Source organism: Orycteropus afer, unplaced genomic scaffold (assembly GCF_000298275.1).
Source record: "Orycteropus afer afer isolate SDZICR_OR568_19922 unplaced genomic scaffold, OryAfe1.0 scaffold00107, whole genome shotgun sequence".
NCBI classification, from domain to species: domain Eukaryota; kingdom Metazoa; phylum Chordata; class Mammalia; order Tubulidentata; family Orycteropodidae; genus Orycteropus; species Orycteropus afer.
Genome location: NW_006921694.1, coordinates 3,825,091 through 3,852,421, shown reverse-complemented (window position 1 = coordinate 3,852,421; position 27,331 = coordinate 3,825,091). Strand labels below are relative to the sequence as shown.

The window sequence follows — 27,331 nt, the reverse complement described above, 5'->3', positions numbered from 1 at the left end:
GTGAATAATCCACCATTTGGCCTGGAGATCTTGGATTTGTCTTTCATTGAAGTCAGCAGCTGGTGAGCCTACTAGCCTTGAGCTCTTCAGCCCCTACAGCTGCAAGAGTTGGGAAAAGCCTCCAGCTTGACATGGAGAAGCCTCTAGCTTGACGTTTGTACCAGGAACTTTGGACTTGCCAGCTTCTATAAGTATGTGAGCCATTTTCCTAAGATAAATTTCTCTATATATACGTATATATAAGCTTTTCTGGTTTTGTTTCTCTAGAGAACCCAGTCTAACACAAGTGTTCTGCAATTCATACTCTTTGCAATATTATCCATAATTTTTTATGATCCAGACAGTCAAGTACCTTTGCATAGTCAATAAAAGACAAGTAAACATCTCTATGGTATTCTTTGCATTCAGCCAAGATTCATCTGACATCAGCAATGATATCCCTCATTCCACACCCTCTTCTGAATCCAGCTTGAATTTCTAGGAGTTGTTAGTCAATACACTGCTGCTACCATTTTTTAATTATCTTCAGCAAACTTTTACTTGTATGTGATATTAATGATGTTGTTCGATAATTTCTGCATTCTGTGAGATCACCTTTCTTTGGAATGGGCGTAAATATGTATCTCTCCTAGTTAGTTGCCCAGGTGGCTGTCTTCCAAATTTTTTGGTATAAATGAGTGAGCACCTCCAGTGCTGCATCTCTTTGTTGAAACATTGCAATAGGTAGTCCGTCAGTTCCACCACTCATCTGTCAATTTGTTTTACTGTAGTGGCTTGTGTGTTGCTGTGATACTGGAAGCTTTCAAATACAAGCAGGGTCACCCATAGTGGGAAGATTGCCATGGAGCTTCCAGGCTAAGACAGAATGAGAAGGACAGGGCCATCCACATCTGAAATAGTGGCCACTGAGAACCTTATGAATCATGGTGAAGCACAGACATAGAGGCTAGGGTTTACAACACATCCCAAAGTGGAGAACTATGGCTAGAAGGCCATATTAAGTAATTAACTGCACCACATGCTTTTTTCAGTAGACATAATTCTTCTTTCTTTTTTTTTTTATTTTTTTAAATTTTTGCATTGTTTCCTCTCTTTCCCTCTCACCCCTGGTAACCAACAAAGTTTCCTTCCATATAGAAACCTTTCCTTGACTTTTTACAATAATGAACTAATACAATATTTGTCCTTTGGTGATTGACTTATTTCAGCATAATGTCATAGTGTTTTATTGACTATGCAAAGGCATTTGATTGTGCATATCATAACAAATTATGGATAACATTGAGAAGAATGGGAATTCCCAAACACTTGATTGTACTTATGAGGAACCTGTACATTCACCAGGAGGCTGTCACTTGAATGGAACAAGGGGACACTATGTGGTTTAAAATCAAGAAGGGAGTGCATCAGGGCTGTATCCTTTCCCCATACTTATTCAATCTATATCCTGAGCAAATAATCGAGAAGCTGGACTGTATGAAGAAAAATGTGGCATCAGGATTGGAGGAAGAATCATTAACAACCTGAGATAGGCTGATGATACAACTTTCCTTGCTGAAAGTGAGGATGACTTGAGGCACTTACTAATGAAGATTAAAGAATACAGTCTGCAGTATGGATTATGTCTCAATATAAAGAAAATAAAAATCCTCACAACTGGACCAATAAGCAGCATCACGATAAATGGAGAAAAGATTGAGGTTGTCAAAGAATTCACATTGCTCTGTTCCATAATCAATGCCATTGGAAGCAGCAATCAGGACATTAGATGACATGTAGCACTGGGCCAGTCGGCCATGAAGGAATATGGTGACTGCAACAATGGGCTCAAGTATAGCAGGGATCATAGAGCTGGCGCAGTATCAGGCGGTGTTTCGTTCTGCTGTTCATGGGGTTGCTATGAGTCAGAAATGACTCGACAGCACTTAACAACAACAACATCTCCCCGTAATCTTACTTCTATTCACCACGTATAATACCCAGAAAAATTGTTCAGTAACAGTTGTTGTTGTTAGGTACCGTCGAGTGATCTCTGACTCATAGCGACCCTATGCACAGCAAAACGGAACACTGCCTGATCCTGAGCCAGCTCCATGATTCTTGCTATACTTGAGTCCATTGCAGCTGCCACCATGTCAATCCATCTCATTGAGGGCCTTCCCCTCTTTCATTGACCCTCCACCTTACCAAGCATGACATCCTTCTCCAGGGAATGGTCACTTCTGACAACATGACCAAAGTATGTGAGATGAAGTCTGGCCATTCTCACTTCCAAGGAGCATTCTGGCTGCACTTCCTCCAGGACAGACCTGTTAGTTCTTTTAGCAGTCCATGGTACCGTCAGCATTCTTTGCCAGCATCACAACTCAAAAGCATCAATTCTTCTTCGGTCTTCCTTATTCATTGTTCAGCTCTCACATGCACATGAGGTGATTGAAAATACCATGGCTTGTGTCAGGCACACCTTAGTCCTCAAGGAGACATCTTTGCTCTTCAGCACTTGAAAGAGGTCCTTTGCAGCTGATTTGCCCAGTGCTATACCTCATCCGGGGAGCTCTGGTAGCATAGTGGCTAAGGCACTTGACTGCTAACCAGAAGGCTGGCAGTCCAAACCCACCAGCCACTCCTCGGAAGGAAGATGGGGCAATCTACTTCCATAGTGATACTGCCTCGGAAACCCAAGGATGGGTTGCTATGAGTCAGGTCTGACTCGACGGCACATAACAACAACAACAACATACCTCATCTGATGTCCTACTGCTTCCATTGGTGTCAATTGTAGAACTAAGCAATGTGGAGTCTTTGAAAATTTCAATCTTTTCTCCATTTATTATAATGTTGCTTATAGGACCAGTTGTGAGGATTTTTGTTTTCTTTATATTGAGTTGTAATCCATACTGCAGACTGGATTCTTCAATGTTCATCAGTAAGTACTTCATGTTATCCTCATTTTCAGCAAGCACAGTTGTGTCGTCAGTATATCGCAGGTTGTTAATGATTCTTCCTCCAGTCCTAATGCCACATTCTTCCTATAGTCCAGCTTCTTGGATTATTTGCTCAGCCTACAGATTGAGTAAGTATGGTGAGAGAATACAACCCTGACATACTACCTTCTTGATTTTAAACCATGCAGCCTCCCCTTTTCTGTTTGAATGACAGCCTCCTGGTCTGTGTACAGGTTCCTCATGAGTACAATGAAGTGTTCTGGAATTCCCATCCTTCTCAATGTTATTCACAATTTTTTATGACCCACACAATCAAATGCTTTTGCATAGTCAATTAAACACAAGTAAGCATCTTTCTGATATTCTTTGGTTTGAGCCAAGATCCATCTGACATCAGCAATAATATCCCTCATTCCACGTTGTCTTCTGAATCCAGCCTGCACCTCTGGAAGTTCTCTGTCAATATACTGCTGCAACGAGTTTTGAATTATCTTCAGTAAGATTTTACTTGCACGCAATATTAATGATAATGTTCGATAATTTCCAGATTCTGTGGGATCACTTTTCTTTGGAATGAGTACAAATATGGATCTCTTCCAATCAGTTGGCCAGGTAGTTGTCTTCCAAATCTCTTGGCATAACTGAGTGAGTGACTTCAGCAGGGCATCCATTTGTTGAAACATCTCAATGGGTATTCCATCAATTCCTGGAGACTTGTTCTTCACCAATTCCTTCAGTGGAGCTTCGACTTCTTCCTTCAGTACCATTGGTTCTTAAACATATGCCACTTCCTGAAATGGATGAAGATCAACCAGTTCTTTTTGGTATAGTGACCCTGTCTATTCCTTCCATCTTCTTTTGATACTTCCTGCGTCATTCAATATTTTTTCCATAGAATCTTTCAATATTGAAACTCGAGGCTTAAATATTTCCCTCAGTTCTTTCAGCTTGAGAAATGCTGAGAGTGTTCTTCCTTTTTGGTTTTCTAACTCCAAGTCTTTGCACATTTCATTATAGTAATTGGCTTTGTCTGCTTGAGCTGCTCTTTGAAATCTTCTGTTCAGCTGTTTTATCTTGCCATTTCTTCCATTTGCTTTGGCTACTTTCCTCTTAAGGGCAAGTTTCAGAGTCTCTTCTGATATCCATTTTGGTCTTTTCTTTCTTTCTCATATTTTTAATGACATCTTGCTTTCTTCATAGATAATACTCTTGATGTCATCCTACAGTTCTTCTGGTTTTCGGTCATTAGTTTTCAATGCATCGAATCAGAAACAATAGTAGTAGGATTTTGCCTCCAGTTTGGAATACATAACTTCTTTTATAAATGCTATAGATATTTTACCTATGACACTTCTGAGGGTCTTCCTTGTCACCGTTTTGGCTGTCTAACTATAAGAGGGTTATTATTGGCCTTGGGCCTAACTGTCTAAAATGGAATCAATCATTGGTGGGAAATTAAGTCTTCTCTTTATCAAAGAGAACTACTCATCTTGGTTGTCACCCATGGCTGAACATTGCCACATGTAAATAAGGGGGAAAAAAAGTTGTGTACTTGAGTAGCACGTAGGCCTCTCAGAGAGGTCAAGATGCTGTACTTGTTGCACCTACTGTCTTCTATCCTTACATAAAATAAATATATTGTTGTTGTTGTCATTGTTGTTATTGTTAGCTACCATTGAGTCAGCCCCCAACTAATGGTGACCCAGTGTGTGATAGAGTAGAACTGCTCCGTATGGTTTTCTTAACCCTAATCTTTACAGAAGTTTGCCAGGCTTTTCTTCCAAGGAGTCACTGAGTGGATTTGAACCTCTAACCTTGAGGGTAAGCAGGAGATCATAAACTGATTGAGCCATCCAGACTCCAAACTAAGTATACCAAAACCAAACACATTGTTGTCAAGTCGATTCCAACTCATGCTGACCCAACTGGACAGAGCAGAATTGCCCTTTAGAGTTTCCAACGTTGTAATCCCAGGTCATGCCCCTCCCAAGGGGTGGGAAACAGCAAAATAGCCTGGGGTGGGACTAGGACAGAGCAAGGAAGCAGAGGCAGGGATCCAGGTAAGGCCGGGGACCCAGGCCACAGCCCTCCCAAACAGTGGGAAAGCTGGAGAAAGCAGAGAAAAAGTCGGGGACAGGGGAACAAGGACAGAGCAAAGCAGCAAAGGCAGGGATCCAGGAAAGGCCAGGGTAGCAGGCCACGTCCCTCCCAAGTGGTGGGAAAGCAGAGAAAAAGTGGGGGGGAGCAGGGGGGCGGGGGAGGGGGGACCAGGAAAGAGTGAGGAAGCAGAGGCAGGGATTCAGGTAAGTCTGGGGATCCAGGCCATGGCCTTCCCAAGCAGCAGAAAAGCTGGGGAAAGCAGAGAAAATACCAGGTGGTGGTGATGGGGGGAGGACCAGGACAGAGTGAGGAAGCAGAGACAGGGATCCAGGAAAGGCCAGAGTCCCAGGCTATGCCCCTCCCAAGCGACCAGAAAGCAGAGAAAAAGCCAGTGGGGGGGAACTAGTACAGAGTGAGGAAGCAGAGGCAGGGACCCAGGTAAGGCCGGGTCCCAGGCCACGCCCCTCGAAAGCAGAGAAAAGGCTGGGAGGGTGGGGTGACCAGGACAGAGTGAGGAAGCAGAGGCTGGGATCCAGGTGAGGCCAGGAACCCAGGTCACGGCCCTCCCAAGTGGTTGGTGGGAAAGAGGCAGGGATTTATGTAAGGGGAGGGCGTGGGAGGGTGGAGAGATTTTGAATAGCTAAGGGAGACAAACTTGTCTGTCACTTTGTCCTACTTGGTGGCGTGTTGCTGCTAGGCTTGAGGCTGTGCCACCAGTGTCTCAAACCCAGTAGGGTTGCACATGGTGCACAGGTTTCAACAGCTTATAGACTGAGACAGACTAGGAAGAAGGAAGAGGCCACCCACTTCTCAAAGAATTGGTCAGGGAAAATCTTATGAATAGCAGAGAAACACTGTCTGATAAATTACTGTGCAACATTATGAATAGCCTGGAAACACTGTCCACTACAGTACATGAGGATGAGCCACTTAGGTCAGATGGCTCTCAAAATAGGACCAAGAAAGAGCTGCATCATTTGCTGATGTGACACAACTCAAATTGAGAAACAGCTGCAAACATACATTAATAATCAGATCAAGGAATGTACAAAGCATGAATCTAGGAAAATTGGAAGTTGTTGAAAATGTAATGGAGTACATAAAGATTGATATCCTAGGCATTAGTGAGCTGAAATGCACTAGTTTTGGCCATTTTGACTTAGACCACCATGTGATCTTCTATGCCGGGAATGACAGTTTGAAGAGGAATGGTGTGGCGTTCATTATCACAAAGGATGTTTCAAGATCTGTCCTGAAGTACAATGCTGTCAGTGATAGGATAATATCCATACACCTACAAGGAAGACCAGTTAATACAACTATTATTCAAATTTATGCACCAACTACTTAAGCCAAAGATGAGGAAATTGAAGATTTTTATCAGCTTCTGGAGTCTGAAGTTGACCGAACATGCAATCAGGATGTGTTAATTATCACTGGTGACTGGAATGCAAAAGTTGTAAATGAAGAATTGCCGATAGTTGTCTCCTTGAGTACTAAGGTGCACCTGACACAAGCCATGATATTTTCAGTTGCCTCGTATGCATGTGAGACCTGGACAATGAATAAAGAAGACTGAAGAAGAATTGATGGTTTTGAGTTGTGGTGCTGGCTGAATGCTGAAAGTACCAAGGACTGCTAGAAGAACTAACAGATCTGTCCTGGAGGAAGTATAGCCAGAATGCTCTTTGGAAGTGAGAAGGCCAGACTTTGTCTCACCTACTTTGGTTATGTTGTCAGAAGGGACCATTCCCTGGAGAAGCATGTCATGCTTGGCAAGGTGGAGGGTCAACGAAAGAGGGGAAGGCCCTCAACGAGATGAATTGTCACAGTGGCTGTGACGATCGGCTCAAGTATAGCAAGGATCATGGAGCTGGAGCAGGAGCAGGTGGTGTTTTATTCTGCTGTGCATAGGGTCACTATGCGTCAAATAGGACTTATCTCCTTTGTTTCTCATCTCTCAGGAATCACTGTCTTTTGCCTGATAGCCAGTTTTTTGAAAACTATTATTTCAAATATTCTCTCTGTTTTTCTTTTGGTTGCTTTAGGAAGAAAATCCCAGTACCTATTACTCTATCTTGGTTACAGTCAGAACTGAACAAAGAAAAATGTATTGTGCCTTTAGTTCTTTGGCCAATATTGGCTTATTTCCTATTTACAAATATTTGTTAACTTAATCTTGGATCATATATAATGTATGAAAATAAAATATTATAAGCCATGTGATTCTCTTTTCAAAAAAGTTTTTCTTATCTTTTGCATTCAACTTTGTAGTCATATATAGGAAAATTGTATGTGCAATTGACTCTTGAATAAAATGTGTTTGAATTGCGTGCATCCACTTATATGTGGATTTTTCAAGATATGGATCTGGGAGAGATTCAAGTGCTAATAGACACCACTCCAGAGGAATTAACAGAAGACGATTTGATGGAGATGAGTGCTTCCGGACCAGTGGCAGACAATAAGGAAGAAGACATAGAAGAAGCAGTACCAGAGAACAAATTGACAGACCATCTGGCAGATGGGTTCCAATTATTTAAGGCTGGTTTTGGCGTCTTTTACAACATAGACCTGTCTATGATACAGGCACTGAAACTAAACCAAATAGTGAAAGAAGGAAGAGTTGGTACTGTTTAGAAACATTTTTAGAGAAATAGAAAAGCAAAAATTCAGACAGAAGTTATCATGTAAAGTTACACCGAGTGTTCCTGCCTCTCCTGCACTGCCTTCCACCCATTTCACCTCTTCCACCCCTGAGACAATATGTCCAACCCCTCCTCGTCTTCTTCCACCTCAGTCTACTCAACATGAAGATGACAAAGATGAAGACCTTTATGATGATCCACTTCCACTTAAGGAATAGTAAATAATCATCATGCCACACAGTTAATAAACTTATTTATTGTATATGTTTGTGAATATCTTCATGTGAAAATCTAATAACTGTACAGCAAGAACTATGTTAATTCACTGTTTATGCTATTGATAAGGCTTCCAGTCAACTGAAGACTCTTAGTAGTTAAGTTGCTGGGAGTCAGAAGTTGTAAACAGATTTTCAGCTGTGTGGAAATCAGACCCCGTCTTAAGGGTCAATTTTTAAATTATTTTTAGTGTTACCAATACTCCTTTATTATATAACTTTTCCATTTTTCAGTTATTCAATTTAATTAATCTTTTGATTGGTTGACTAATATTTTAAAATGATTTTTTCCCAGTAAAAGCACATAAGTGGTAGGTTTTCTGAATCTTTGCATATGGAAGAATATTTTATTTTCAAATATAAATAATAACTTGATAAAGAAATTTGCTCAAACTTTTTTCTTTCAAGATTGTATGGACATTGATTTATTGTCCTCTGGTTGTTACCATTAAGGAGCTCCAAAGGTGAAGTGGTTAAGACATTTAGCTGGTAACCAAATGGTTCAAACCCATCAGCTGCTCTGCAGAAGAAAGATGAGGCAGTCTGTTTCTGTAAAGATGTACAGCCTTACAGTAAATACATGAAGAAATGCTCATGATCATAAGCTATCAGAGAGATGCAAATCAAAACAAAATGAGATACCATCTCACCACAGCACTAATGGCAAAGTTCAACAAGACAAAAAATAACAAATGCTGGTGAGGATGTGGAGAATTAAGAGTCTCATCCACTGCTTGTGTGACTGTAAAATGATACAACCATTGTGGAAAGCAGTAGGAGATTCCTTGAAAAGTTGGAATTAGAAATACCATTTGACCCAGCAATCCTGTTACTAGATATATATCCTAAAGAAGAGAGAGCTAGGACAAGAACAGATATATACACATCCTTGTTCAATGCATCACTATTTGCAATAACAAAAGGATGGAAACAACCTACGTGCCCATCAACAGAAGAATGGATAACCCAACTATGGTACATACACACAATGGAATACTATGCAACACTAAAGAATAATGTAGAATCTGCAAGACACTACATAACATCGATGAACTTGGAGAACATTATGCTGAGTGAAATAAGTCAATCACAGAAGAACAAACATAGTATTAGTTCATTATTGTAAAAAGTAAAGGAAAGGTTTCTATATGGAAGGAAACTTTCTTTGTTGGTTACCAGGGGTGGGAAGGTAGGGGAGGGAACACTGCAAAAAAAAAAAAAAAAAAAAATTCATTGACCTATGTCACTTTAGTTTTGTGTATTTCGCTGTACATAAATTATATTTCAATAAAATGTATTTTTTTAAATAAAAGATTTACAGCCTAAGAAACCCAATGTGGGTCACTATGAGTTGGAATCAACTTGATAGCAGTAGTTTGTTTTTTTGATTTTTGGTAGGTACAGTTGTGCTGTACTAGACAAATACCACTTTGAAGACTAAGGTGTACCTAACTGAAACCATGGTATTTTCATTTGCCTCATATGCTTGTGAAAGCTGGACAATGAATAAGGAAGACCAAGAAGAGCTGATGCCTTTGAATTATGGTTTTGGTGAAGAATACTGAAAATACCATGAATTGCCAGAAGAATGAACAAATCTGTCTGGAAGAAATGCAGCCGCAATGTTCCTTGGAAGCGAGAATGGCCAGACTTCCTCTCACCTACTTTGTTCATGTTTTCAGAACAGACCATTCCCTGGAAAAAGATATCATGCTTGGTAAAGTACAAGGTCAACAAAAAAGGGGAAGACCCTCAACAAGATCGATTGACGCAGTGACTGCAACGACGGTCTCAAGCATAGCAAGGAAACGGGACCAGGCAGAGTTTCTTTCTGTTGTACACAGGGTCTCTATGAGTTGGAGCTGACTGGACAAAATCTAACAACAACATTACAGTAAAGTGTACCAGGCAAATGCAAACAAACAAAAAAGAAAGCAGGAGTTGAAATCTTAATATTTGACACAGTAGATTGTATGCCATAATTATTGGTTAGCACAAGATAGGAATGATGCAAATGGTGATTTCTTCTTTGACCTATGTATTTCATAATGTCTTGTTTAATATCCAAATAATTCAGGTTTTCCTAAATATTCTATGGATTTCTAGTTTAATTTTGCTTTGGTCAGAGAATGCACTTTTATTATTATTGAAATAATCCTTTTAGATTAGAGACTTGTCTTATGGCTCAGTATATGATCTTTCTTGGTATCTATTCTATGTACACTTGAAAAGAACATGGGTCCTGCCATTGTTAGGTATAGTGTTAAGATTTTCTTTATGATACAGTCTGGAAATGTTTTTATTTTACAAGCTGAGGTAAGCCTATTTAAGTTTTCTTTTTTAACTTTTATTTATTTTTTAGTTCTTTCAGTCTTTAGGAAGATTCATATTTTTATTTTAGTGTCCATCATTATACAAATATATAATTCCATTAGTCCCTTTTATTTACTTAAGTTTCTACTATTTGGTATGTTAGCTTTAAATGACTTTCACTCCCACTTATTATCTAAACGGTAGTGAAATAGCTTATTCAACTTTACCCTTTCTCTCCAGGTTTTTTTTTTTTTTTTTCCTTCAAAGTTGTATTATTTCTACTTTTCAGAGCACATAACATTTAATACTGTTCTTCTAGTCTTAGCCACACTTTTCTTTTAGGGTTAGACCTACAGTGATCAATTCAATACCAACTACCTATTTCCCCAGTTTTTTCCAATTATCTCTTAATTGGAGAAATTAATTTTTAGTAGATTTCTCAATTTTTTGAATTCTTGCATGTTTAGTAAAATCTTTTTTGTAACCTTCATAAGTGAAAGACAGCTTAGCATGATTAATATAAAACCCTGTCTCATACATTATTTCCTTGAGTTTTGAAAATGTTACTTTTTTCTTGTTTTATATGTTACTGTTGATAAATCTAATACCAACCTGGTTTTACTTCCTTCGCGATAGACTTGGTCCTATTAGTAGAGGCCCAGAAGATCTTTATTACGTAATTATTATTATTAAAGTCTAAGAATTTTAGTAGGCTTATCTCAAAGGTGACCATGCTGGGTCGCTATTTTCAGATACATAGCAGGTTCTTTGAATCTATAAATTCAGGTCTTCTTTTACTTCAGAAAAACTTTCTTGAATTACAGTTTTGAATATTAGTTATGTTCCATTGCTTTTTCTTCTTCAGAGATTCCAATTATCTGTATTATTGAATTTTCTTTACATATATTTTTATATATCACTTTCTTTGATACTTTCACTTCTATTTTTAAATTTTAAATTCACTTTCTTCCATAGTGATACCATCTCAGAAACCTAAGGAGGGGTCACTATGGGTCGGATCCGACTTGACGGCAGTGAGTTGCATTGTTGTATATGCTTTCATATACTTTCAGTCATAGATAATGTACCTTTATTTCTGAGATTTTGTCTTTTCATTAAGTCTTAGTTACCTAATGCTGCTATAAAGGAAATACTAGAAGTGGATGGCTTTAACGAACAGAAATTTATTCTCACAGTTTGGAGGCCAGAAGTCCAAATTCAGGGCACTGGTTCTAGGGGAACGCTTTATCTCTGTTGGCTCTGGAGGAAGGTCCTTATCTCCTTTCAACATCTGTGGGCTTATTGTCCCTTGGAGATCTCCATGTGTCTTGGCATCAGGCTTTTCCTAGGCCTAGATGGTTCTCAGTGCAGGGATCCTAGGTCCAAAAGACATGCAGATGTGCTCCACATCCAGCTCTTCTTTCTTGGTCATAGTAGGTCCCTCTTGCTCTGCTCACTTCTCTTTTTTTTATCTCTTGAAGGTAAAAGGTAATACAGGTCACACCCCAGGAAATTCCTCGTACATCAGATCAGGGCTGTGACCTGAGTAAGAGTTTTGCATCCTACTCTAATCCCTTTACAACTGATTGGCTGATCACATCATGGGGGAAGATTACATCATTACATAACTTGCCCAGCCACTGAGAATCATGGCCCAGACAACTCGACACATATTTTGGAGAGACACAATTCTATCCATAATGTTAAGTTTCTTTCCTGAGTTCAGTGAGCTCTTGTTTTACAGCTTTCTGCTTATTCATTTCTATTCTGGGTTTTTAAATTTCTGATTCATGTTTTTTCTTTTATATTGGCAATTGCTGATTTAATTATATTTAATTTGTGTTGAAATAGTGTGTAACAGTTTTCCTCTGCTTTGTGACTTTTTTTCGCCCCATGCTGGGGAATGTTCTCATTTGCTAAAAGTTTTTGGGAGTTGGAGAGGAAAGTCTAGAGAGTAAATCAGAAATCATTGCCATTTTTTGCTTAGTGCATCCCCTGAGTCCTGTAGCTAGAGGTAGAAAGAGTGAATCCATCTTTTTTCTGGTTCTTTGGGATCAGGTTTTGATTCTTATGGCAGAATCCAAGAATATGTTGTTAATCTCTTTAGCAATGGATTTAGTGAAAATCCCCTCGGGACTTTGGCATCTGGACTTCTCTCTAGTTTCCAACACTGTTGCCAGTTTTCATCTTTCTGTAATTCTTCATGGGTATTATAATGGAAATTGGAAAAACATCATATTAGGCCCTGCTCATTTGCCTCAGTACTAACTCAGAAATGCTACCAATTATTTTTCAGTAATGAACAGCAAAAGATTATATTTAGGGTGTGAGTTAGTGATTTTGAAAATAATATTGATAATTTCTTGAGTAGCCTATTTTAAAAACTTAATAAGCCTTCTTAATAAAAATGTATGTGAGAAAGAAATCTCTTTCCACTTATAACTCTATATCAAATGAATTCAACTTATGTATTTCCTCACTAAATTTAGTCAAAATTATATAATTTCCATGCCTAAACTTTTTATTCATGGCAATGTTTGCATGTTAAAATGGCTTTTCAAGGACTATGGAATTTATGCAAACTCAGTAATATCCATAACAAAGAATTAAGTCCTGCAAGGAATTCTACAAGTATAGTGGTTTAAAAACCCACCAGCCACTCCTGGAAGGAAGATGGGGCAGTCTATTTCCCTAGTGATACTGCCTCGGAAACCCAAGGAGGGGTCTCTGTGAGTCAGGTCTGACTGGACAGCACATAACAACAACAACAAGTGGTTTAAAAATGTACATTCTATGTATGGTTAGATCTGTCTCCTTCCTTTATTATTTGTGTGATCTTGGGCAAGTTACTTAACGTCTCTAAGCATCAATTTCCTATTGTATAATATGTAACATTAGTAGTATCTACCCCATAGGCATTTATGTGAGGCCGTAATGGAAGAATGTCTATAAAACACTCATCATAGTTCCTGGAACATAGTAAGAACTCAGTAGCTGGGAATAAGATGATAACAATGATGATGAAGCTTACAAATCAGATGCTTTTAATCAGTGACTGGTTTTTTTTTTTTGTTGTTGTTTATTTTCAAAATATATTCTCAGAAAATATTGCCATGGCTATTTCAATTTCTAAAACTTTGATATTGCATCCCAGGGTGTGTCTTTTTTATGACAGATGGTCAGCAGCTTTTTAAAAGAAGTACGGAATGTAATAAGAGCGTTTCATTTATTTATGGGAAATGCTTTACTGCCCCACCCTTCAGCTAGTTGGAAAATGAAAGTCAAAAACTAGAAACTCTATTTATAAATGGACAGTGCTGTGATCTCAGTGTCTGACACTGTAGACTTTTAGAACATATTTTATAGCATATTGGAAACTACTCACTGATCACTGTCTTAGACTTTTTTTTTAAATAAAACTAATCCAGAAAATTTGAACTTTGAGGTAAATTAAAATTGAACACTGAAATTTCACCAGAGATAATTAACTACCTAAGTCTTGATAATAGACACATTTGTAGTTAAAAGAGCTAAATGAATGGAAACTTAATACATTAAAGGAGGCACTGAGACATTTATGTATTTACTAGGGAGGCAATTTAGCATGGTGGTTAGAAGTAGAGATTCAGGAGTCAGTCTACCTGAGTTTCAAACCTGGTTCCAACCCTGCTCAACCATAAACTCTTGTAAGTAACTTAACTACCCTGGGCCATGGTCATTGAGTATTGGTTAAATGAGATAATACATGTAAAGCCTTTAAATGGTGTAGGGCACATCAGAAGTACTCAATAAGTGCTAGCTAATCTGGTGGTACAGTGCCTAAGGCATTTTGACTGCTAACCAGAAGGTTGGTGGTTCAAACCTACCAGCCACTCCATGGAAGGAAGACAGAGTAATCTACCGTAAAGATTTACCACCTCAGAAAGCCAATGAGTGTCACTATGAGTTGGAATTGATTAGATAGAAGTGAGTTTGGTTTTTTTGGGGGGACTATTATTCAAACTAGCCTGGCCAAGGCAAACAAACAAACAAACAAAAACCAAAATTAACTCCAGTTTAATATGTTATAGACATAGATGACACATACCCATTCCACATATTTAGAGGTAGGTCTCTGTCATTAAGTGGTCAATGGTGAACAAAAATGATTCAGTTTATTTACTTTACATAAAGCTTTACCTACTTACTGCCATAACTATTAATATATGGTCTAGGTGGGTTATGATGGAGCATGCATAAGATCCTTGAGCAGTCTCCCAGGTGCCTACTTTGTTTTCATTGTCGTTAGATGCTGTCAAGTTGATTCTGACTCATAGTGACCCCATGTTTAACAGAATGAAACCTGCCCAGTCCTGCACCATCCTCACAATCATTCCTTTTTTTGATCCTATTGTTGCAGCCACTGTGTTGATCCATCTTGCAGTGTGTCTTTTTATTTTTATTTTTCATAACCAAGCATGAAATCCTTCTCCAAGAACTGGCCCGTCCTGATAACACATACAAAGTATGTGAGAGAAGTCTGGGCATTCTCACTTCAAAGGAGCATTCTAGCTGTACTTCTTCCAAGACAGATTTGCTCATTATTCTGGAAGTCCATAGTATATTCAGTATTCACCACCAGCACCATAATTCAAAGCCATCAATTCTTCATCAGTTTCCCTTATTCATTGTTCTGCTTTCACATGCAGGTGAGGCTATTGAAAATACAATGGCTTGAGTCAGGTGCACCTTAGTCTTCAAAGGGACATCTTTCAAGAGGTCTTTTGTAGCAGATTTGCCCAGTGCAATACATCTTCTGATGTCCTAACTGCTGCTTCCATGGGTATTGATTGTGGATCCAAGTAAAATTAAATCCCCAACAACTTCAGTCTTTTCCTCCATTTGTTGTAATGTTGCTTATTGGTCCCGTTGTAAGGATTTTTGTTTTCTTTATGTTGAGGTATAATCCATACTGAAGGCTATAGTCTTTGATCTTCATCAGTAAGGGCTTCAAGTCTTCTTCACTTTCAGCAAGCAGATTGTGTCATCTGTATATTGCAAATTGTTAATGAGTCTTCCTTCAATCCTGATGCAGGGCTCTTTTTCTTATAGTCTAGCCTCTCAGATTATTTGCTCAGCCTATAGATAGGATAAATATGGTGAAAGGTTACAACCCTGATACCTTACCTAATTTTAAATCATGCAGTATCCCTTTGTTTTGTTTGAATGACTGCTAGATGGTCTATGTACAGGTTCCTTGCAAGCATAATAAAGTGTTCTGGAATTCCCATTGTTTACAATGTTATCCATAATTGGTTTTGATCCACACAGTCAAATGCCTTTCCATAGTCAATAAAACACAAGTAAACATCTTTCTCGTATTCTTTGCTTTCAGGCAAGATCCATCTGACATTAGCAATAATATCCCATGTTCCATGTCCTTTTCTGTATCCAGTTTAAATTTCTGGCAGTTCCCTGTCTGTGTACTGCTGCAACCATTTCTCAGTTATCTTCAGCAAAATTTTACTTATGTGTGATGTTAATGATATTGTTCAATAATTTCTGCATTCTGTTGGATAACCTTTCCTTGGAATGGGCACATATATGAATCTCTTCTAGTCGGTTGGCCAGTGTGACAGTTAAGGTTGTGTGTCAACTTGCCTGGACCATGATTCTCAGTGGTTAAGCATTTATGATGTAGTCATCCCCCATGATGAGATGTGCTATATGAGCATCCAATTAGTTGAAAGCTAGTTTCCTCAGTTGTGTAGCCTACTTCCAAAATATATATACAGACATCCTGGGAAAATTCTCTGGCTTTCTGCTGGAACCTGACCCTATATCTGGCTCATCATCATCTCCAGTTCTGGACTTGAACCAACTGTATTACTTGCCATTTTACCTGCTGATCTTGGATTCATCGTCTTCTGAAGCCAGCAACCTGCTATAAAAAAAAAAAAAAAAAAAAAAAGCCTCACTGCCATCTAGTCAATTCCAACTCATAGTGAACCTCACTGAGTTTCTAAGGCTATAAATCTTTATGGAAGTAGATCATCCCATCTTCCTTCTGCAGAGCAGTTGGGGGATTTGAACCCTTTACCTTCTGGTTAGCAGCCAAATGCCTTATCCACTATGCCATCAGAGCTCCTTGCAACTTACTATTACTGCCTGCCAGTCTTGGGTTCATCAGCCCCTGCAACTGTGTGAGTCAGAAGAAACCTCCAACTTGATATCTTTCTGTCTGTCTGTCTATCTACCTACCTATCTATCTATCTGCTTCACTGCTTTTGCTTCTCTATAGAACCTAGCCTAAGACAGCCAGGTAGCTATCTTCTCGATTTCTTGGCATTGTGCTTCCAGTGTTGCATTCATTTGTTGAAACATCTCATGTATTCTGTCAATTCCTGGAGTCTTGTTTTTCACCATCAATTCCTGGAGTCTTGTTTTTCACCAGTGCCTTTAGTGCAGCTTGAAGTGCAAGAAAGTCCAGTTAATATGACTGTTATTCAAATTTATACACCAACCGATGAAGCCAAAGATGAGGAAATTGAAAATTTTTACCAAGTTCTGAAGTCTGAAATTGGTCAAACATGCAATCAGGATGCATTGCTAATTATCAGTTGTTGGAATGCAATCCAGGAACTTTGGTGGTGTAGTAGTTAAAGCACTGCTAACCAAGAGATCGGTGGTTCAAACCTACTAGGTACTTTGTAGGAGAAAGAGGAGGCAAAATGCTTCTGTAAAGATTTATAGCATTAGAAAACCTATGGGGCAGTCCTACTATGTCCTATAGGGTCACTATGAGTTGGAATCGACTTGATAACAGTGGGTTTGGTAGATGGTTTGGTTGGAATGCAAAAGTTGGAAACAAAAAGGATCATGTTCTGGTTACCTGGTGCCACTCTGACAATAAATATACCACAAATGGGATGACTGAACAAACAAGAGTGTATTCTCTTACAGTTTGGAGGCGTTAAGTCTGAGTTCAAAGTGCCAGGATCTAGGGGCTGGGTTAAAGCCCCTCAACCTAGGGCTTCAGCTCTGCCTCCTGCTCCCAGCCCACTGAAGCTAGAGGCTTTTCTTTACTCAGACAGCTACTAGCTGCTGAGACTGACAAGCTCAAGTTGACAAGTAAAAAGGCACAGTCCCTATGTTACCAAACCACATGGCAGGCCATTAATTCAAGTCCATTGAAAGTCCCCAGGTGGGCAGAGGATGGCAGTTTGCTGAAGAATGACACAGATACATGCAGGGTTCAAGTGTGCCATAAACTGGAGACCATTCCCACAGCTATTCCTTATATATGGGAAGAACACCACATACCCAAAGCAGCTACTGAGCTTCTCCAATAGATTCCACTATGGAGTTAATTACCAATCTCGCCATGGGGAATAACTACATTCAGATGCCCAGCCACTCAACCAGGCCCAGCAAAGTTGACACACAAATGTAACCACCACTGATCGTTAGTTGGAAAATGTGTCCTTAGTCATGGAAACAAAGCTAGTGTTCACATGATAGAATTTTTCAAGACCAATAACTTATTCATAGCAAATACTTTTTTAACAACATAAATGATAGCTAGACATGTGGATCTTGGAATATGGAATACACAGGAATCAAATTGTGGACAAAGGCAATGGAGAAGCTCAGTATCATCATTTAGAGCAATGCCAGGGCCGACTGTGGAACAAAGCATCAATTGCTCATTTGCAAGTTCAAGTTCAAGCTGAAGAAAAGTAAAACAAGTCCATTAGAGCCAAAATATAATCTTGAGTATATCCTACCTGAATTTAGAGATCATCTCAAGAAAAGATTTGACACATTTGGGATGACATCAGGGACATCATACATGAAGATAGCAAAGGGTCATTAAAAAGACAGGAAAGAAAGAAAAGACCAAAATGTATATCAGAAGAGACTATGAAGTTAAAGCTGTCACTCTACTGTCCTCTAACTTCTATTATTGCTGTTGAAAAATCAGCTGTCAATCTGTTTGTTCCTTTGTAGCTATTCTGCCTTTTCTGTCTGGCTCATTTAAAAATGTTCTCTTTGCCTTTAGTGTTCTGCAGTTTTGTTATATTGTGTAGGAGTGTGGACATTTTATTTTTTTCTCTATTCAGAGTTTACTTGATCTGAGGACTGACATCTCTGAAAATTTTTTGGAAAATTCGTAGTAATTATATCCTCTAATATTGACTTTCACTCATTCTATTTTCTCCATCTAGAAATCCAATTAAATATATATTAGACCTCCTCACTCTGTCCTTCATGTCTTTTGTCATATTTTCTTCAGCTTTTTGACTCTCTGTGCTGATTACTATATAAATTCTTCAGATCCATCTTCCAGTTGACTAAACCATAATTCTGCTCTTTCTAACCTGCTATTTAACTTGTTCATTGACTTTCTAATTTCAGTTATATAATTTTTTATTTCTAAAAGTTCTATTTGATTGTTTTCAAATCTTCCCAGGCAAGTTTAATCAGTTTTCTTCCTCCATGGTATTTTAAAATATTCTCTGTATTACTTCAACTATATTAAATATGGGAGCTCTGGTGGTATAGTGCCTAAGACATTTGACTACTAACCAGAAGCCTGGCAGTTCAAACCCACCAGACACTCCTCAGAAGGATAGGCAATCTACTTCTGTAGTGATACCGCCTTGGAAACCCAAGGAGAGGTCACTATGAGTCAGATCCGACTCGAGGACAGTGAGTTTTGAATATTAAATATATTTATTTTATATTCTGTATCTATTAAACTCAGTATCTACATTCTTTACAGGTTTGGTTGTTTCTGGTGATTTCTCACTCATGGTGGTTTGTTTCCTCCTGCCTTTAGTGACTTTTGATTATGAATTCATGTTCTTTGGTTTTATATTTATGCAGTGGTTCTCAGTCTGAGCAATTTCTTCTCAGGGGACATTAGCAATATCTGGAGACATTTTTGGTTGTCACAAGTAGGAAAGTCCAACTAGCATACAGTGGGTAGAGTCCAGAGATACATTGCATAGGAGAGTTTCCCACAAAAAAGAATTGTCCAGCTGAAAGTGTCAATAGTGCAATTAGAATTCTTCCAGTTTGTATTTAAAGTTTATTACTCCAACTATGATTCACATTTGTTTCTAATAACCTGGGATTACTATAATCTAAATATTCAGTTTAGGGATTTTTAGGTCACAAAGGCAGAATGAATTTAGGCCTCAATCCCAGATGAATATGGGCTTGTGATTAGGAATTCTCAGTAACATTTTTTTTTTTCCTCCTTTGTACCCCAGCCAAGAATTAAGACTAAAACAGATTTGTATGGCCATTATTATCATTCTTTGGGAACTCTGGGAGTTCCAGTTTTGTATGGGAAGTCTCTGATCTGATTCACCCCACTCAGAACCAGGCTTGGTCCCTTGTCCCTGCTTGCTGCTCATTAAAACTTGAGTGTAGGCCATCAGTGGTGGGCAGATACCTTAAGACAAATGTCAACTCCAGTGTCTACATACACCTCTAGATTTGACCTTTCTCATCATTTCTGGTCTTCAAGAAATGCCCTGACTTTACAATTCCTTAAAAAGTTGGAGATACAAATACCATTTGACCCAGCCATCCCATTACTAGGTATATACCCTAAAGAAGTGAGAGCCATAACAAGAACAGATATATGCACGCCGATGTTCATCGCAGCACTATTTACAATAGCCAAAACTTGGAAACAACCTAGATGTCCAACAACTGAGGAATGGATAACCAAACTTTGGTACATTCACACAATGGAATACTATGCAATGCTAAAGAATAATGTAGAATCTGCAAAACACCGTATAACGTGGATGAACTTGGAGGACATTATGCTGAGTGAAATAAGTCAGTCACAAAAGGACAAATATTGTATTAGTCCGTTATTGTAAATGTTAAGGAAAGGTTTATCTATTGGAGGACATTTTCTTTGTTGGTTACCAGGGGTGGGAGGGGAGGGGAGGGAATGCTGTTAGATAGATAGAGATAAATGTTGATTTGGGTGAAGAGAAGGGCAATGTACCAAAGGTGAGTGACCAATATGGCAGCATTGAGGATGAGAAAGACATAGAGAGTTACATGGGCAGTACAGACAACAAATATGAACTCCTTTGCATATACAGTACTGAGTTGTCAGTGAAAGCAAGCATGGGTATAGGGACGGATAGATGGGTGAACAAGCTAAACAATTAGGTATGTCTAAATGGAGAGTGTATCCAAGATCATATATAGGGTTGGCAGACAATGGGCCTATGGGTTCATGTGAATGATCAGAATTCCCAGGTGTATAGTAGAGCTGACAAGGGGCAAGGTTATGGTCATTACTTGGTCACAGCCAGCTACCCAGAGGGACCAAGTAGTTGATCCTGCGGGCTTGGGACCATAGTCGCAGGGTACATCAAGCTCAATTGGCATAGCATACTATACAAAACATTGTTCCACCTACTACTTTGGCGAGTAGCGACTGGGACCTTAAAAACTAGGAAGCTGCCATCTAGATGCAACAATGGGTCTCTCCTCATCAAGAAGAAAGAAGAAAACCAAAATTAATGGAAACAATCAGTCCTAGCAACTGGTACACCATCTGATCTGCAACCTATACAACTATGAGACCAGAAGAACTAGATGGTGCCCAGCTACCACTGCCATCCACTTGGAAGGGATGTAGGAGATCCTGCATAAAGAGGGAGAACAATGTGGTACAAAACTCAAAATCAATTGGAGGCAAAAAAAAAAAAAAGAAGGTGGGGACCAGGTTTGCTGGTCCAATGGAGCCTGGTGTAACCACTGAGACTATGGCCCCTAGCTGCCCTTCAGGTCTGGAATTGAACCCACAACTGTGGTTTCCAGACAAACAAAGTACAGGCATGTGAGTTAAACATTTACCTCAAGTAGACACATGCCCTGGAGAGAACAATCATGGGAGAAGGAAGGGCTGCTTATGCACAGGGAGATAGCTCAGGGTGCAGAAGAGTATGAAGGGATGGACACTGGGAGGAGGTAACTATGGGGAGGAAGTGGGAGGGGAGCTGCTGCATTGTAAATTTTGGTCAATGACATGAGACAAAGTATATGTGAACTGCTGTATGAAAAGTGAATTTACTCTGTAAATCTTCACCCAAATCCTAATTAAAAAAAAAAAAAAGAAATGCCCTGACTTTCTTGACAATTCAGCGTGAATTAAAAAATATAATTTATGTTTTATGCAATATTAGTTAAGCTAGATTAGGAGGGTACTAAAGGGGCAAGGAGTTGGCATCTTCTGTCCTCCTCTAACTTCACAAGAGGAAGACAGAGTCACTATTAGGAGTCCAAGGCCTGTTCTTATGAGGCCAGACATGCTGCCACCCTCCAACCCTCTTTCTAACCTGATACCAACCGTCCCTCCCATGGCACCCACCACCTATCTGCTGGGTTCAATAATTTGCTGCAGTGGCCACAAGAACTCACAGATTATGGGGTTTATTAGGGAAGCAACAGGCTACAATTCAAGTTCAGGAACGTGCTCAGTCTCTCTGAGCCGGCAGTCTCTCTCAGCCGTGTGTCTCTCTCAGCTGCCTGTCTCTATCAATAGTGCATCTCTTTCAGCTGGCAGAGAGAGTCCCCTCTGCCTCTAGGAGGGCTTGTTTTAAATCTGGCACAGTGCCAAAATTAACCAATCCCAACATCAGAATTCTACACGCCTGAGAGAGAACTAACTGTCCCAGAAGATTACTTCATGCTGCCCCAGGTGGATGACTTTAACAAGTAGCTACTCAGTTGTTCACAGCAAAGTGGGAGTTACAAAGAGTGTGGTTAGGAAAGCCATACCATGTAATTCACTACACTGCAAAGGGGTTTCTCTGAATGGCTGTGTGCTAGACTGAGAAGTCAGAACTTTTTGTTGGTCTTCTTTCTTCTATGTGCTACAGTAGTTTTCATGTTTCTAGGTATTGCTTTCCATCAAAGGGCAACAGCCATATGATCTCTCTGTTTTTATTCTTCCCTAGACCCCAATCCCTGGCATTTGGGACTGGTTGACAGTTCCATCATATGCATGTAACTAAATGCCCTCAGGAAGAAAATGAAGAGTACTGGGAGATATGCACTCTCCTCCCAATGCTGCCCCTGCTGCACTCAGGACGAGAAGCATCCTGTATATTACCTTTCTAATCTCTCTAGGTAGTAAGATTTATTGAGTAGAAAGCAACAAGGGAGCCTTATAGGATTCCGAAGCTAAATGTATTCAATTTAAAGGATTAGCATTTATTCTGAGATTGTGTCCTTCCTATTTTTTGCTGTTAAATTACTTTCTTAAATGAAATAATGATGATAGTTGAAGTTCTTTTTGTTTTATTTTTCAAATTTTACTTATTCCTTTATTTATTTTTGTTTTGATGTTTCCTTACTTAGTAAATAAAAAGTTGCTAATATCAACCCAGATTTTCTTGAAATTTTACTTGTCCCAGAAATGTACAACCCCTAACTCCCACTAAGTAGAGATAGCAGATGAAATAGTGCATAATGCTGTGATGTTTAGAACAGAAATCATGTAGGTAAATATTGGGGGCACCTGAAAACATGTGCTCTTGGTTACATCAAGAGCCTCATTTGTCATTCAAATGTTTTCAGATCCTGTCGTGTTAACAATACTTTGCAACTTTTGCTACTAGACAGTATTTGATTATCAAGTAATCTTCAGTACTCTCCCAGTGATTGAAATTATATTAAACAACTCTTTCCATAAGGCTGAGCCTATACTAGCAAAATTGCCTGGGTACTTCATGTGCTCCTCAGATATATCTGGTGGGATTTATGCTCCCAATTTTTTAAGAATATGATTCTGAAAGTCACATACCCAGTATTCTGCCAATAACTCACTGTATGTCTTCCTCATTTGTAGCACTAGGGGGTTGGGCTAAATAATCTCCAAGTTACTTATCAACACTGATGTAAGTTGTGATTGTATTTATATGTACACTTAAACCATAAAGAGATGTAGGTATTGCATATGTGTTTGTATTAGATCTAAGTTCTAGGTTACAAATTTGGATGCAAAATGCATTAATTTTCTTGATGCAATTAATCTTTAAAAGGCATATTACATCTGTAGTATTGGTGCTACCATTTTTGGCAGATACTCTTTACTCATTTCCTTGTAAGTATTCAATATGAAACTAGCTGTCTACAAAGGATAACTTGAGTCTTCATTTCTCTGGTGTAAAGAATGGTCCTATTTAAATACAGCACATTGTTTATTGTCACAGGACTATATTTTTAAAACCTCCATATGCTTGATACTCAAGTTCTTTATAAATGTTTAGTCATTGTTAGAATATAGACACTTGATGACTACTTGCAAGTGCACAAACCAAAGATTTTGGAGATCTTTGAATTCATGACAAAGTCGTTAACTGGTAGGTTTGTTATTTCCTTATGAGTACAAGGAAAGGAAGTATTAAAATAACTCATACCCATTTGAGAAAGGAAATTAATGTTTCCTAAAAAAAATTCTTTTCTAGTGAAGGAAGCCCATCCCCCAGAGTGGAGCTGCTGCATAACATTGACCCGGACTTTGTAGATGTATCACCATGTGAGTACCCAGTTCATTGCTCCTTAATCTCTTTGGCTCACAAAGATAGTTTTATTACCTAATGTATCTCTATCCTAGTTTTCTCTTTCATCACTTGAGTTGATAAAGCCAAACAGTTCTCCCCGACACACGTTCCACTAATCTCATTGTGGGTTTAGTTCTACAGAGAGTGCCATGCTGTGAAAAGAGCGTCAGGTTATGGTCAGGAGAGATGAACTTTATACACACACACACACATATATGTATATGTACTCAACTTTATATATATATATATATTTTTTTTCAACTTCATATATATTTTTTTTTCAACTTCATATATATTTTTTTTTCAACTTCATATATATATATTTTTTTTCAATTAAATGATTCACACAATTTTAGAGACTGGAAACCCCCAAATCCGTAAGTCAGGTGGCAGGCTGAAGAACTCTGCTGGATCACAGGATTATGGGACTGGCAAATCCAAAATCTGCAGGTCAGCTGACAGGCTAGAGACTTCTGTAGACTTATATCCCAGGAACTAGAGATCAGATGACAAGAAGATTGCTGAGACACAGGCTGAAGAGAAGGACCAAACTTTGCCATTTTATACTGGAGGCAAGCTAGACCCCATGAAATCTCCCTTTTCAACTGATTACATTGTATTACATTATGGGAGAGCAACAAGTAGGGTGTCTGCCAAACCACTAAGAATCATAGCCTAGTTGAGTTAATACATGACATTAACCATCACAATCTGTTGTTGTTATTATTATGTGCCATTGAGTCAAACCCGACTCATAGCAACCTCTCCTTGGATTTCCAAGGCAGTATCACTACAGAAACAGATTGCCCAACCTTCCTTCTGAGGAGTAGCTGGTGGGTTTGAACCTCCAGCCTTCTTCTTAGCAGTCAAGTGCCTTAGGCACTATGCTACCAGAGCTCCTCATCACAATCTACCTTTATCAGATTGATACCTATACACATCTCCTTAAACCATACTTAATCTCAAAATAAAGACAATTATAAAGTCATACTGTGCGTAACATGATATGACTAACATGTGTAACTGAAAATGTACTAGCCCCTTTTACAGCTTATATTTTATAATAAGAAATGAGAAAAGGGAGGGAAGAAAACAAAATATTTGCTATATATATATGTACACATAGACAAACATACAACACAGAAACAAGAAAGAACTACTCATAACAATTACAGTTCTGCAACTGGTCATGTGGTTGTAGATGGTATTTTAACAATCTGTTCCATATTCCCTTTGCCCTCAGCAAGCACCTCAGTTTGTCATAGTTCTTTGCCTGGTGAGGTGACCCAAATCTACATTCCTGAAGGATCTGAGCTATGAGTAGTTCTGTCTGAACTGAGTTGTGGTTTTCCATTGACTTTTAATCATGGGGCATGATAGTATTAAGAGCTCTCCTGTTTTCCATACCTACTCTCCTTTACCTCCATTGTATAACAGTTTAAGAAAGTAGCATATGATCAAGGACTGATGGTACTGAAGGAAGAAGTCCAAGGTTCACTGAAAAATAAGGCTCCAATAATTAGCAGAATATACACTGAGACGTTACAACAAACAGATGTAGTGTTGAAGGAGCTCACTCATTTGTTTCAAGAAAGTTGGCCAGTCGACTGGAAAAGATCCATATTTGTGCCAATTCCAAAGAAAAGTGATACAACAGAATGTGAAAATTATTGAACAATATCATATGCAAGTAAATTTTTGCTGAAGGTAATTTAAAAATGGTTACAGCAGTACATTGACAGGGAACTGGGAGGAGTACAAGGCAGATTCAGAAGAGGGCATGGAACGAAGAATATCATTGCTGATGTCAGGTGGATCTTGGCTGAAAGCAAAGAATATCAGAAAGATATTTGTGTTTTATTGACTATACAAAGGCATTTGACTGTGTGGATCATTACAAATTATGAATAACATTGTGAAGAATGGGAATTCCAGAACAGTTAATTGTGCTCGTGAGGAACCTGTGTATAGACCAAGAGATAGTTGTTCAAACAGAACAAGGGGATACTATGTGGTTTAAAATCAGGAAGAGTGTGCATCATGGATATATCCTTTCACCATACTTATTCAATTTGTATGCTGAGCAAATAACCTGAGAAGCTGGACTGTGTGAAAAAAGAATGTAACATCAGGATTGGAAGATGTTCTAGTTACCTAGTGCTGCTCTGACAAGAATATACCACAAATGGGATAGCTTTAACAAACAGAAGTTTATTCTCTTACAGTTTGGAGGCTTTACGTCCAAGTTCAAAGTATCAGGCTCTAGGGGATGGGTGAAAGCCCCTCAACCTTGGGCTTGAGCTCTGCCTCCTGCTCCCAGCCCATTGGTTGTTGTTGTTGTTACGTTCCATCAAGTTGGACCCGACTCATAGTGACCCCTCCTTGGGTTTCCGAGGCAGTATCACTATGGAAGTAGATTGCCCCATCTTCCTTCCGAGGAGTGGCTGGTGGGTTTGAACTGCCAGCCTTCTGGTTAGTGGTCAAGGGCCTTAGGCACTGTGCTAGTGGCCCTAATGCCCCTAGTATAGTGCATTTAAACCTATAAAACTTTAACTATTAGATCTTTGCCTGGGTCCATCAGAATGCTTTAGCTGAAAACTATATTCAGAAAATAGTGCTCTTACATACCTTTTATTCACTTGCATGCTCAAATTCCCCACCCCCCTTCTAAACACACTGCTATCCCTTTGTTTAGGCTCTCCTTATATCTTTATCCTCTCTAATCTGTGCTACATCTCACCACTAAATTCACATTTCTATATTGGCTGTAGATTAATTTCTACACTAAGTAGATTAACAGAAATCTTTAGTGGCTGCCATTGCCCATGGTAAATCTAAATGTGTTATTGGGCATCTGAGTCCAGTTTACCTGGCCAGCTTCCACTCTTGGCACTTCTTGCAATGTTCTTGCCCTACCACACACTTGTCACTTCTATGCAGGCATATTATTCATATGTTCTTCTCTGTGTCTGAAAAACCTTTTCCCTGACTGTCCACAAAATTTCTCCTCTCTTAAAACTCAGCCCAAATGCCCTCCTCTAAGAATGCTTTATAATATTTTCGAATTTAGAAGTCATTGTTGTTGTTGTTTAATTTTTATTGTGATTTGGGTGAAAGTTTACAGAACAAATTCACTTTCCATACAGCAGTTCACATGCACTTTGTCTCATGACATTGACTACAATTTTCCACAATGCAATAGCTCCCCTCCTAGTTCCTCCCCATAGTTACCTCTTCCCTGTGTCCTTCCCTCCATGCACTCCTGCCCCCCAAGCTGTCTCCCTGTGCATACATAGCCCTTCTATTCTCCATGATTGATCTCTCCAAGAAGTGTATCTACCTAATGTAAATGTTCAGCTCATATGCCTATCTTTTGTTTGGCTGGAAGCCAGGAGTAGGTTCAGTTCCAGACCTGAAGGGCAGCTAGGGGCCATAGTCTCAGTGGTTCCATCAGGCTCTATCAG

General features: G+C 39.0%; 1 protein-coding gene across 1 annotated transcript in view; it reads left to right on the top strand.

The window, feature by feature from the left end:
* Positions 1–27,331, top strand: part of ARSB (arylsulfatase B) — a 304,481-nt gene that overhangs the window by 162,413 nt on the left and 114,737 nt on the right. Inside the window, exon 6 of the mRNA XM_007943453.2 lies at positions 23,772–23,842. Within this exon, the coding sequence (XP_007941644.1) occupies positions 23,772–23,842 (71 nt within the window). The remainder of the gene's footprint in view (positions 1–23,771; positions 23,843–27,331) is intronic.